General features: G+C 45.4%; 1 protein-coding gene across 13 annotated transcripts in view; it reads left to right on the top strand.

Moving 5' to 3' along the window:
- The first annotated feature begins 2,835 nt into the window (after window positions 1–2,835).
- Window positions 2,836–13,594, top strand: part of PHLDB2 (pleckstrin homology like domain family B member 2) — a 65,680-nt gene continuing 54,921 nt past the window's right edge. For 9 of the 13 annotated variants that reach the window (XM_032098302.1, XM_032098300.1, XM_032098298.1 and 6 more), the window contains exons 1-2: window positions 4,092–4,132; window positions 13,211–13,320. In XM_032098302.1, coding sequence (XP_031954193.1) covers window positions 13,272–13,320 — 49 coding nt within the window. In that variant the 5' untranslated portion in view covers window positions 4,092–4,132; window positions 13,211–13,271. Of the gene's footprint in view, window positions 2,861–4,091; window positions 4,133–4,387; window positions 4,932–11,322; window positions 11,362–13,210; window positions 13,321–13,594 lie in introns of those variants that run through there. The other 4 variants (XM_032098293.1, XM_032098291.1, XM_032098292.1 and 1 more) reach the window with 4 other exon arrangements.

The raw sequence follows: 13,594 nt of genomic DNA, 5'->3' as shown, positions 1-13,594 counted from the left end.
GGTAGTTCTGCAACACAGTTATACTGTGGGCTGGGCAGTCGGCATAAAGGAAGAGCAAATATCCCAGCTGTGCTGTAAATCTAGGCAAAAACTCACAGAAGTGAAACAAAACCCACCTATCAGACCTGTCTCTTAAGCTCTGAATCCAGCTGCAAAAGCAGCCAATGCCTGATGATTCAGAAAAATGAAAAATATAACTGCTTTTTTTGCCTTGCAATTAGAATTTAGTTAATTGTGTACAACTGCGCAAAGGAAGAGAGTAAGGAAATTCCTTTCTTGACCCTTCTAGCAATTGACTTCTGCCCTGAAGCATGAGATTTGATTACTCATGTAACTTATTTTCCCCAGGCAGTTTCTTCTTGATAGCTCTTGCGTGACAGTTTAAGAAAGGACGAGTCACAAGAACACTCCACTGGTTGAACCCCAAATTATTTTATTACTGATATACATTTCTACTGTGTGCTGCATTAATAGATTTTTAGATTTTTAACTACGATGACCACTGTAACTGCAGGGTGTGATTTTTTTTCACCACAATGTAACTGATGAATGCAGTCATGCCCAAGTGTTGCCTTTTGACTTTGCAGATATTCCCACCGGGCCTTAAAAATCAAGATTCTTTCCTAACCTAGAATCCAGCCTGCTATGCTGCCTCAAAATGTCTTTGAGGAAGTTACAGCAGAGGAATCACTGCTTGCTTTGAAGTTTCACCCAAAGTTCTGGTTGTAACCATTGTTACTATTTTCAAGCTATAAACAAGTGTTTCAAAATGCTGGAAAGCACTGAATCCTTACGACTTCATTTGTTGTGACAGGTTTGTTCAAAAAGGGTGCAACTCAATTGATGTGTTGGTGATGCTTGTTCAAGAAACAGAGGTTCAGTCTCAAACACAACTGCTCAGATCTATTTGTTTCTCATCTCATCAATCACTCTAATGCAAGTACTTTTTCGACTTTTTTCAGAAGAGGTAGAGGTGTTGGGAAGGAAGAGGTTTCACCTGGAATCCTTTTCTTGATCTGGTTTTTGTAAATAATTGCACCACCCCACCAAAGCATGTCACAAATCATAGATTGTGAATCCAAATAAGTAGTTAAGGCACAAAATGGAAGACACCAGACCAGTTTTGCCACCAAAGAAAAGGATGGGTGTAACAGCATCTAGTCATCAATGGGAAGCTTTATCTTAACCGATTTTGTCAGGCTGGGAATCGCCTCTCCTCCTGAAGGTAACATAAAGCCTGAACCAACTCCCAGCTGTGGGCTCTGGCTCATTTGACAGAAATGCAGTCATGCCCACCACACCTGATGTGGATAAAATCCGTAAAGGTAAGGGACCAGGTAACACAGAGGTTGTGATTGCAGGTGCCTGCTCAGAGATTACTTCAGTTCTGAAGCGATCTCTCCTTCTATCCTATAAAAGCATGGCATTGAAGTATGGTAACAAAATGGTGTTTTATTACCGTTTTCAATGCTCCTGATTAAAGCATGCTTTTTGCAAACATTCCAACATCTGATTTCTACTTACATGAATTACCATGGAAACTAAACTTTTATTGGGCACGCTTGCATACTGAGGGGTGGAGAATTTTAAAAGCCTCTATGATATGCAGTACAGTTGATGCAGCAGTACAATTGCTATGAAAACTGTTAATGTTAGCTAGGTGGACTGTTGAACCCATCTATGACTTGTAGCTCTTGTGCAAGTTTCCATATACTTTTTCCTGACTTTCTTTAATAGTAGCATGGCTTCTTTTGTTCCAACAAGAGTTTTCAGCTTTTTAGTTTATGGAGTTTCACTTGTTTCCTAATTTTTAAGCATTTCCCACTCATAAAATGTCCAAGACAGGGGGCTTTTTTTGTTGTTTTAAATTGCCAGACTCTTGCCTGTTAAACATTACAACTTACCAAGTTATTTTAGAGCCTCAGCTATGGCTGGTTTTCAGTACTTATTATTTTAGAAATAAGACCTATTCTTTATTTTTATTTCTTTTGCTGAAAAGAAACAGATGACACTGATTTAGACAAAGTTTTCCCAGCATACAGGTTATCAGGAGAAACATATGGTCTGCCTTACCTAGCTTTGCTGCCTCCTCACCTACTGGGTAGGAACTAAGTGAAGGAACGTTTTAGCTGGCACATCACAAGTCCTTCAGAGTAACGCTTTGACCGCAAGAGCAAAGTTGCAGCTTTCCATACTGCTAGGCTTCACTTCCCCCTGGGGAGATTTTTGCAGACTATTACTTACAGTTTTTCCCACTTAAAAGGAAAAGGAAGATCATGTGAGATGAAGGGAAAGCTGGCTGCTTTTGGTTCTGGCTGTGGCAGGATTAAAAGTAATTTTCAGTTCTACTAACTTTAAGCATGTCCTTAACTTAACTCTGCATTTATTACACGCATATTGCCTTTATTTTTTAAGTGCGTGTACTTCTCCTTGCTTGTTCAGTGAACAGAGAAGAGCCAGGTTCAATGCTAGTGGAAAATGAAGCACTGGGATGCTTGTGGAGGCATCACAGAAGAGACCATCTAGGTTCCGGCCTTTTAGAGTAATTAGTCTCAAAGTTTGTCTTTTTATATGTAAACTACAATAGACACCAAGGCAGGGGCAGTCTTTTGTTCAATAGTCTCTAGTATTCTGGGTGTCACTATACAGATTCCAGACATTAATGAGTTATTACGAAGTTTATATTGTAGTAAAGTACCAGTTCTAGCCAAGTAAAATATCCCCTGGAATATGTAAGGCAGGAAGTGTATCACAGCAAACTCCATTTCCTCGTGGCACATGGGAACAGTCAGCAGTCACGGTTTACCTGGCCGAGTGCTGGGTGAGCTTCGACCCATCGCGCAGGACCCCTGCACAGCAGGTAAGTGCTGCTATTCCCGAATTTCCTCTTTGGGAAACAAACGGGGAAAGGTAGAGTGACGAGGCCACACAGCACGAAACAAGATCTCTATGCAGGATACTCTGGCTCACTGCCCTGAGTCCTCCAGGCTGGCTCGCATCTCTCACCGCCGGGGTTTGCCGTACCAAGCTGACACTGCACAGGCGCTCGGAAAGCGAAGGTTGGTTATACGCCCTGGGCTGCCAGCACCCAGTGATCCCGGGCGTGGGACGACCCCTCCCCGAAGGCTATGTCCCCTTTTTTTCCCAATGTAACAGCTCCAACCCCGCCAGTGGCCTGGCTGCTTCTGTCCCCGAGCAGCCTCCTGAGCCAGGATCCCTGCAGGGTCCGGGCTGGCACCTCCAGCCGCTTGTCGAACATGGGACGGGCGAGACGCGCTGCTCTGGCGAAAGTTTTGCCGATCTGGTGCTGGTTTGTAGGATTGCTTTGGTGTGAAAACCCCTCCAGCAAGGGCCGGCCGGGCTCACCAGCCCGTTCCCTGCTTTGGGAACAGCAAAATGCTGGGGGTGGCAGCTGCATCCTTCTGTGATGCACGGGGATGGACGGGGGTCTTTTGCATACACACGAGAGTATCTATGTATACACACATACTTCCATGGGCGTACTTTTCTCAGGTAAGAGAAAATCTTGAATCTCAGGACACCCCAGGCAGAGGCAACAGCAGGTGTGACCCCGGGCTGGGTGAGTGCCAGGGGCGCCCCAACCAGGGCACGGAGGCAACCCGGCTCCATTCCGGGATCGGGAGGGCAGAGGGCAGCCCCCTCTGAAACACGGCTTCCCCGGGGATGAGGAGGAGGAGGAAGATGAGGTGGAGGGCGGGCGCAGGTAAAGCGCAGCCCCAGCCCCAGGCACGGAAAACGGGGCCCGCGCCCTGCCAGCGCCGCCCTGTTTGCTCAGCTAATCTCGCGGGCAGGAAATTGCCTGGCGACTCATATTTATGGATCGTGAAGAGCTCCACGGCGGCCCCTCCGGGGATATCCCTGTGCCCGTTTCCCCGTTCTCGCCCGTCCACCCCCTGCTCCCTCCCTTCCCCCCCATCCCGGCTGCCCTTCGCCCGCCCCGCTCCCGCGACCCCGGCCTGAGGGGAGCGAACCATTCTGCCCGCGGGGGTGCCCCGGCCCCGCCGGGGGGCGGGCGCTGCGGCGGGGGGCGGCTCCCGGGGGCGGCGGCGCTCCAGCAGCCGGGCGGGCGGCGGGGACCGGGATGCGCGGGGAGCGCCGGCGGGAGGCGGCGGTGAGTGCGGGGGAAGCGGCGTCCCGAGGGCTGGGTGAAGCCCTCCCGGCCGCGGGGATGGGAAGAGGGTCTCTCTCGGGCACGCAGAGCCTGGGCTGACACCGGCTCAGCTGCTCGCAGCCGTCCCCGGTTTTTGGGCTACTTTCAAGGGAGTTTGTGCCACCACTCCCCCCATTCACTCCCCCGCCTCCGGCCCCCTCCCACATCTGACGGGTGGGGGGGGTGGGGTTCCCCCCTTGCCCCCCGGCTCGGCAGGGACCCCGCAGCTGAAAGGGACGGGGCTCCCTCCCTGTCCCTTTAGTCGCTTCTCCGTCTTTGTCCGGGTGTTCCCCCCCGGTTCTGCCGCGTCCCCGCTGGCGAACAAAGCCTCTGCCCCGGGGGCGGCGGGGACATCCGTCCGAGGTCCGAGGAAGCAAGGAAGGAACGGCGGGGCTTGGCTTTGCTTGGTTTGGTTTTCCGTCGTCAATAATCTACCTGGTGGAGGGCAAGACGTGGGACAAGGCTCTTTGTCCACGATCCTTTGTTCGGCTGGTGGCTTGTAAAGGCTCCTGCGGCTGTGCGAGGGCTGCCGTGCCCGGCGGGGATGGGTTCCCGGGGCTGAGCCGGCGATGGATGCCGTCTCGGCATCGCTGGAGTTTAGCAACAGGAACCCGGCGTTACGGCGGATCGGCTTGCAGACGGAAATCGGGGGTTTGGGCTCGGTCTCCCCTGACAGATTTAGAGCTCCTAAGTCCTCCCTCGTGTAGCCCTGTCAGCAGCTGGGTGGCATTCGGCGGCGCCCGGAGCCCCGCGCTCGGTGGTGAGTTCAGCTTGGGGATCAAAGCTTTCTCGGGAAGATACCTGCTGCCCACGAGCAAAGGGAGGAACGGGCTGGGAACTACGGTCCCCGCTCCTTCTCCTCCTGCCCCAAAGCTGCCCGAGGAATTTACCCGTGTGCAGAAGTGTAAATAGACAGTCTGCGCTTACATAAAGACTCAAGAGATGGGCTTTCTGCTCCTGCCACTGAGTGCTTTCTTGATTTCACACACATGGCTTTTGTCACCAGTTCCTTTTCCCCCAAATGCTCATCTTGTCAGCCTGTCATCTTGTCTCTGTGCCTTGACTCTGCACGTTCCCGAATCCTCTGTGTCTGCATCTTCAGGGCATCTGGGTGAACATGTTGCCAGTCAGAACATGGTGAATATTTCTTTTTTGTGCCACACCTTCCCTCTCTTTTGGAGGAAGAGGGATACAAGAGCAGCCTTTTTTGCAAGTTTTCATGCTTAGTGAACTTTTTCGGTTTTGCATTCTTTATATTCTCATGGATAATGTCCTCAAAGACAAGTTGTTAACGTGGGAAAGGATGAGAGATGGGAGGAAGTAAGGTATGATAAAGTGGAATTGCAAAGGATGAGGATGGGCTTGCTTTCCCACCGCAGAAGGAAGCAGTGTAGGAAAGAAAGGAGATTAAGTGATCAGAAGATGGGAGAGTGCCTACCTTTGCTGTCATGAGGAGGGGTAGTCTGAACTAAGAGGATTACAGAAAAAGAGATACTTTTAGGGCTGTCAAGCAGTAACATTCTACCATTTCTATATAGTTCATTTTACACAGCTCCTTTTCTACACCAGCAATTTATTTTGTTTCTATTTTGACAAATGCTAAATCGACTCATTAGTGTGTCTCTGTTTTTACTGAGGATATGGAAATCTTTGCCATCAGCCAGGACAGGAAGAGTGGTCATTTTCTTCCATATCAGTTACTGTCTATACTTATCAGATACAATTATCAACCGGATCCTTGGAAGTAGTCAAAGGCATCAGTTGACCACTGTGGAGAAGGAACAAAGCTCATCATGAAAAATTTGAAGTATTTTGAGTTTAGATAGGAAGTGGAGATTAGGTGAGCTAAAGGTTGCAGATCCATCTTGAGGCTGGAGCTGGATCAGAAGGACTGAACACGTTTAAATGGGAAGATCTTTTTTGTCTTTTCCACTTGAAGATCCAGAGAAAAGATTAAATAATCAAAGTGGGTGTGGGCAAGTGCTGGTGATTGTTAATGAAGGGATTAATGCTGTGTTCACTGCACATGTAGTGTATTCTTTCCATTTTAATTTGTTCAAATGAACAGTTAATTCTGGTGTGTAATAACTGCCAGCAAGGCAAACAGTGTTTCCCACTGAATTAAACAAGCAGCTATAAAATGATGTTCTGAGTGTTTTGAGCAGGTGCTGTTCATTTAGGATTTGTTTTAGAGGTGCTGTTCATTTAGCATTTGTTTTAGACTGGTGGAGCACATCCAAGATGCTACAGAAATCCAGGGGGAGTTTTTCCCTGTAGAAAGAAGGTCCTCCAGAGACTGCAGTGTAGAGTAAACTGTATAAATATGACCAAGTTTGGGTTTTTTCTTACTCAGGTCTCATGCAGGTGGAATCAGTTTTTAAGTGAATCATTTGATTTAACTTCCTTTATTATAGTATTTGGTGTAACTGCAGGTATAGCATCTCTGTTCCTTGCCCAAGGGAATGCAGTCCTGGCGCCTGCCGGTAAATGCTGCCCCGTGTTGGTGCAGGCAGACCCATGGCTTGGTAGCACAGCAGCCACAGCCGGTGCCACTTGAGCTGTCACTGTCGTAGTGTGGTGTGCCAAGCAAGTGTGATGAGGAGCATTTAGTCTGGGGGCATGCTTGCTGCCCTGAGAGTGCTGGGAAATGAAGAAGCGTTAAAGAGCTAGAGGGGACATTTGGAAATATGGGGCAAGCATCCCAGGAAGAAGACAAATTGAGGAGAAATGGACGAGCGAAACAAGAGAGACAGAAGCTGTCAGAAGGAGTGGGCACTGGAGAGAACTGATTAACGGAAGGAAGTGACAGGCGAAAGTGGCAGTGAAAGAAATCAGCACAGAGGAAAGCAGATCATGGGCAAAGGTTGCCTGAGACTGGGAAAACGCAATAGAGGGGGAAAAATGGTAAGGACATCCAAGAAAAAGAAAAAAGAGTGGATGATCTTTGAAGCTGTTCTGATTAGTTTTTCTATCTGCTTAGATTTTCTGGGCCTTACCTACCTGCTCTCATTGAATTTGTCAGGGTAGTCCTGGGGCAAGTTTGTCATGTCAAGTAGGATGGGAACAGAGAAACTTCTGTTTAAGGTCTTTCTGCTCTTGTACAGTGAGAATTTCTGCTCCTGTAGACTATGAATTTGGATACAACTGTTTTGCACTCAATCCCCTTCCTGAAATTTTAGATGAAGAAAGTCTGTATTTCTTGGGTTTCAGGAGTGAGTTATATTGGCGTAGAGTATTTAAGTGTATTTATTTCTACACCAGCTCTGTTGTTTGGTTTGGGTTTTCTTAGTCTGCACAGTAAACAGTCACAGCCCACCACCAGAGCTTTCTATTTGCCATCTCTGTGTGAAACTTTAAAGTTTCAGTTTGCAAATCTTTTGAGTGTACTCAAATTTCCAATAGGAAAGGAGTTAATGAAATAGTGTCAGAATGATACCAGGGAGCTTGTCACTACTGTCATGAGATGATACAGTCATTGGGTCAGATAACTGACTCTTGAGCTTAACTACCAGAAAGGTACCGAAATAGAAAAGATGAGTATGACTGGAGTTTGGCTTGTCCTCTGTCAACCGTGTTTTGCTGCATGATGAAAGGAGTTCATTGTTTTAACAGAAATCTCTTTTACTATGTTTCTACTTTTCTGTGGCTTTTGTTTGAGCAGAAAAGCATTAACTCTCCTTCTTCCTTCAACTTATCTCAATGAGCTACTCCAGATGAGACGGTGGTTTGTGTGACTGTAAGATAGGGAGGAGGCAGTGATGTTTACTAAAGTCATGTTTGAGTAGGTGGTCTAGTCTCTTGTATTACCAAATGCATAGGAATTAGTTTAGATTCATTGAAATGAGTGCTGTAACAGTTTCAGTTTCAGGTAAGAGTAGCTGCTATGGCACAAAAGTTACAAAGCTCCAACACTTTTCCCTGGCATTTTTATTTGTGTCTCTTACTATTTGCGGCTCGACCCTCAGTTTATAGTCACCCAACTGTAGTGTTTACATGGTAATGAATGTTTTCATTTTTGATGCGCATTTGAAATTGTCAGCTGTCGTGACCTGATTAAAATGATTATGTCCATCTACTGGACAGAGCAATTGATGTGACAATACCTACAACATCAATCCTTATCAAATAGGAGAGAATCATGTTTTAACAGTAAGACAGAGCAATTAAAAATGTCATATTTAAGTGCCATTTTTGGAGTAGTCAGTGGGTTATTACAGTAAAATATATGTGGTTTGTGAGGGGGATAATGTTATTTAGGGTGTTTTCTGTTGCACTGTTTTATTTCTTCTCCTTCTCCAATATCCAGTGTGATAATTTCTCAGAGGAAGAGGTAAGCCATAAGAGCGACTTCCTCTGCCACTCCCTTTTCCACATTGGAAACCGGCAGGATTGCAAGGGAGCGACTTAGTCAAATCTGATTCACAGATACTTGATTTTTAATTTATTTAGTGTTGCTGAGGGTGCCAAGCTGTGAGTTTTAGGAACTAAAACACCCTTTGCCTGTAACCAGACCTGGTGCTCACTTGCATGCAGGGACCTATGTGTTGCAAGATTTATATCTTGAAAAGACAGGGACTGAGCAGGTTTCAGGGCTATGCTGGCAGGAAATTAGCTGTAGCTTGGGGTCTAGTGTATTATGTTGTGGGGGAGGAGGAGGAGGAAATTAAGAAGGATGTTTAAGGCAACCTTTAGATCACAGCCTTGCTGAGTTGTCCAGGTTTTGGCAAAGATGGCTTTGCTGTCTCTTAAGGATGTGTCCATTCGTGGCTACAGAATCTCCACCAAATTATGCAGGTGCCTTTCTGTGAATATATTGTTTTAGTTTGGCAGTGGACTTCGGGAAAGATGGATTTCCACGTAAGTGTTTTGGAGGTAAACAGTAGATTCCAGTGAGTTTTACTTTGCCATCAGATTGAGCCTATCAAGACTTTTGTTTGTAAATAAGCAGAGTAAGTCAGGAATTAGAACAGGTTTGATTTAATCAGGTATAAGTACATTGTCCTCAGATTATGCAGGAAAAAGGTAAATCAGCTTGGTAATGGAACAGTCTGTTTATGAACGTAGGCATGCTATACTGTGGGAAAAGAAATCTCCAGGCACTGAACCCATCAGCACTCATTCACCAAATTTTGTTCAGAGTGTGAAAATTCAAGAGGCTTTCTTGTTTCCAAAACAGTGTGTGTTTTATTGGAGTAGTTGAAACAGACTCTAATCATTTGAGGATCTTGTTGCAGAACAAATGAAACTCTAATGATGTGCAGACGGTGCCAGTGATGGGCTTTTGTCTTCACCCTCCATCAGTTGGGGTTTCGTCTGTTTTCCAAGAGTGGCAATGCACTGCTGTAGGAGTTTCTGAAGAGAAATGTCAGAGATAGTAGAGGTGCCAGGAGCTGCAGGGAGTTCACTGTTAATATTCACTGAGAAACTGAAAATCAAAAAACAATGAAGAGCAGAAAAGCCTTAAAAGATGGATGGCCAAGTTTGAGAGCTTTGTTTAAAACTGACTGTTTATTTTCAGTCAGAGAAGTGCCTTAGCGATGCCTGAGGCACTGCAACCCACTTGATTTGTAACATAAGAGAAAAGTGGGTGCCAGAGCAGGCTCTGCTGACGGGAGGTGGGTATCAGCCCAGGCAGAAATAAAGAAGAGGTGAGAAGCTTATGTGCTAGGAAAATTTCACCCTAAATCTGTGGATGAAATGCTGGGAAGTGCTGTGTACACAGGTAGTGTACTTGTGGCTTGGCTGAGCTGCAGCTTTTGGCTCCTGCACTGAAGTGTCCTGGTTTTGACCGGGATACAGTTCATTTCTTCCTGGTAGCTGTTACTGCATTGTGTTTTGGATTTAGTATGAGAATAGTGTTGATAACACACTGATGTTGTTTAGTTGTTGCTATGTAGTGTTTCTGTTGAGTCAAGGACTGCACCTTCTTATGCCACACCAGTGAGAAGGCTGGGGGGGCATGAGAAGTTCGGAGGGGACACAGCTGGGACAGCCAACCCAAGGGATATCCCACATCATATGGCATCATAATCAGCATATAAAGCTGGGAGAAGAAGGAAAAAGGGGGTGAAACATTTGGAGTGATGGAACCCTGCTTTCCCAGGGGATTAATTCCTTATTTTGCTTTGCTTTGTGCATGACTTTTGCTTTATCTATCAAACTGTCATTAATTTAGTATATGTTTTCCCTCTTTTATAATTCTCTCCCCCATCCTGGGTGGGGGTTAGCAAGCAGCTGAGGGGGCTGAGTTGCCAGCTGGGATTAAACCACTGCACAAAGGAAAGGAGTTCTTACTGTAAAGCCACCCAGTGTTATAATATCTTAAAATTGGAATCCTTTGTTTGACTCACTGCTTGAGTTGTGAATCACTGTTTCTTCTGGTCGTTAGTGAAACAAAACTTAATTTGGCCTGGGCACTGTAGAGATGAAACATGATTGGTAATGCTGTATACATTCACTTCAGATGACTTTATAAATCCCAGATGAAATAATTTTGCTTCGTTCCAGACAAGGCAGAGCGTGCATGTGCTCTGTAACGAGAGTCAGCCTTGCTGGAGGCCCTGCATAACCTCATCTGAAAAAATATGATTTCATGAGACCGCATATACTGTGGATTTTGAGCTGTTTGTTACCTTAGCTCATTAATTCATTGATTGTTTCTTGGTTTTGGTTACACTGGAAAGCTTTTTAAAAAGTTCTTCTCTCCTTTAAATCCAGTTATTACTAAGTGATGACTTCTCTGATCTCTCATCCTCTAGGAAAAGAGATGTGTAATGAGTTATCAAACCTGAAATGAAAACATATAAATATTTAAACTCAAAAAAGGTTATTAGCAAACCCCGGTATTCACCAAATTGAATCAAAGATTGAATTTTTAATTGCATAGATTCCCTTCCCTTTCAGCTGTGCTCTCCTTAATGTTTGTCACATTGATGAAGTGGTAGCTGTCATCTCACAAATAGAAAGGATGGGGGTTTTGGTGTTCTTAACCATAAAGCAGCAATGTTAGAGACACGGGAAATGCAATGAATCTTCCTGTCTTTCTAAACAACCCTTTGTTCTGTCTTTTAATTCCAAGTTGTCCATGTTTGGTTTTTCTGTTCAATGATACAGTGACATCTTTGTTGCAGACAGATGTGAAATGTTGAGTGTCACTAGTTTTCTGTGTCAAGTTGAGCACGGCCTGAAAAGTTAAGTTTTTGGTTCTTTTCTGGGGACCTCTGGGCACAAAATGCAGTATTTTTAATAGAGATGACACAAGCAATATGCCAAGGTGTCAACATAGTGGCAGTATTAACTGGATTTGTGTCCTGATCCTTCTGCGCTTGGTCTGCAGACAAGTGGGAGAGCCGCTGTCACCTCTTGCTGGGGTTGGCTGCCTGTAGCTGCAGCTGTGCCAGGGATCCATGGGCAGTCCACAGCCCCGCTCCAGCAGAGCTGGGTGCCTGGGATGCTATGCAGGCTTTGAGTTTGGAGGATCTGAGGCAAGCTGGAAGGAATCGGGGAAGGGGTCTATCCATGGGTTGGAAGACAAATGAGGTAAAAAGGATGGTAAATGTTTCACGTCAATAAAATAACCTGTTGAGGATGAAAATTGGGTTGAAAAGCTTTCTGCTGCCTGGGTTCTTTCCCATCAGCTGCTCTGGAGAATTTCAGTCCTGTTGTGCTGGAGAGGCTGGACATGTGGGTGAGTCCCCTCAGGAGCTGCAGCGCTCTGGGGGGGTCTCCTTCCTTACCCTGGCTCCTTGGAGAGTAGTGTCATTTTCAGGGAGTGGTGGGTTATGTATCTTCGAGGAAGCTGCATCTTGCTATGAGGGGTAGAATGTGCATAGTGGGGTTGAAACTTTCTTTGGGACTGAGAAATGACCTCTACAGAGAAAGAAGAAGCATTGCAAAGTGAGGCCAGCACAGGAGGTTCCTGGGGGAACCCAGTGAAAGGACAGGGACTGGCCCCCTGTGGGAGAGCAGCTTGCAGGGAGCAGGTGAGGCAGAAGCCAGAGGCAGAATGAAGGAGCCTCCCTCTGCAAGGATCAGTAGCCAGCTCCCTTCTCCCAGGGCTGTCCTCCCAGGAGAGTAACATGAAAAAGCATGGCACAGGAAGTCTGTGCACCACAGACCTGGAACCTTGGGGCTGTCATGACTGCAGTTAATTAAATAGGTGGCTTGTCTCTAGAGAGCCCCAGATATCTGTCTCCATTCTTCACTTGTTTTCCTGACACGTTTCTATTTGCTTGTCCAGAGCTAAGCCCAAGGACCTACAGATGGTCACCATAAATTTTGTCACTTGATGCAATTTTTAAAAAAATTTTTGTCAACCTTTTAAAAAGAGATGTGCATAAAAAATAAATAAGCCTTTTAATAGAGCAACTCACTAGAAGTCTTCTATTTGGATTTAGTTTTTAGTGGCTGGGATTTAATTTTGGCATTTCTTTTAAGCCAAGTTTCTCTTGAACCCATATCAATTTTTAATTTGATCTTAAATGAGCTTTCAAGAATCCCTTTGCATTCCTAGTCTGGCTTCTTTGGGAACTCAGAAAACATTTTCTGTGTTTTGGATGACATACCTGGTTTTGCATAGGTTTATTCATGGTTGCAGAATGCTGGTGTTGCGTGGGCTGAACTTGGGCTATGGGCTTTCAAAATAAAGTCTTCAGCAGCAAAGTGCTACCTTGTTTGTCATTTCTTAAGGAAGTCACAGGATCACAGACAAAACTCAGGAGCTGTGACTAGTACAGAGCCTGTACAGAGTTTGGACAGAGTCATACATAGATAATGGCTGATTATCAAAACAAATTATATGTCTTTTAAACTGATAAACCAACTGCAGACAGGTTTTACCTTTTTTTTCCACAGACTCCACATTAAACATGGAGTATCCTTTCCAAATATCTTTTAACATATTTCTTTTTGAGTTGTCTGTGGAAATTTTACCATAAGAAAAGCCAGTTGTGTTCTATATTATGCACTCAAAAAATGTTCCCAAAATACACTTTTTAACACGGCGTGGTTTTTTTTTTTCTTTTTTTACTTTATTTGCAGGTCAAAATTTATCTGGTTCACTCAAATTAGTGTCATTTTAACCATCCTGTAGAAGAGAAATATGATGCCAAACAGAAGTAACCTCTCCTCCTTCCAGAATGCTGGATCAGGTAATCAGTTAAAATGAGGTTTGTTTGTAATGCACTGAGATCTTTCAGAATTTCTAATTGATTTTGGCCCTTTAATTCTCCTGACACATGGATAAGATCAGCACTCTGTTCTTATTCCATGTCTAACTCCATTTACCAGGCAGAACAAGGCCACAGCTGCATATGCTGCAGACAGCCAACCCTCCCCCATCACTTTAATGCCTGTCTGGAACAGATATCAGTGACCCCCAGCTAAACAACTTGGGAAAGGAAGAAAAGGAAGGAGGGGAGGGAA

The sequence above is a fragment of the Corvus moneduloides genome, chromosome 2 (assembly GCF_009650955.1).
Source record: "Corvus moneduloides isolate bCorMon1 chromosome 2, bCorMon1.pri, whole genome shotgun sequence".
Classification (NCBI taxonomy): domain Eukaryota; kingdom Metazoa; phylum Chordata; class Aves; order Passeriformes; family Corvidae; genus Corvus; species Corvus moneduloides.
This window is presented reverse-complemented; position numbering and strand designations above follow the sequence as displayed.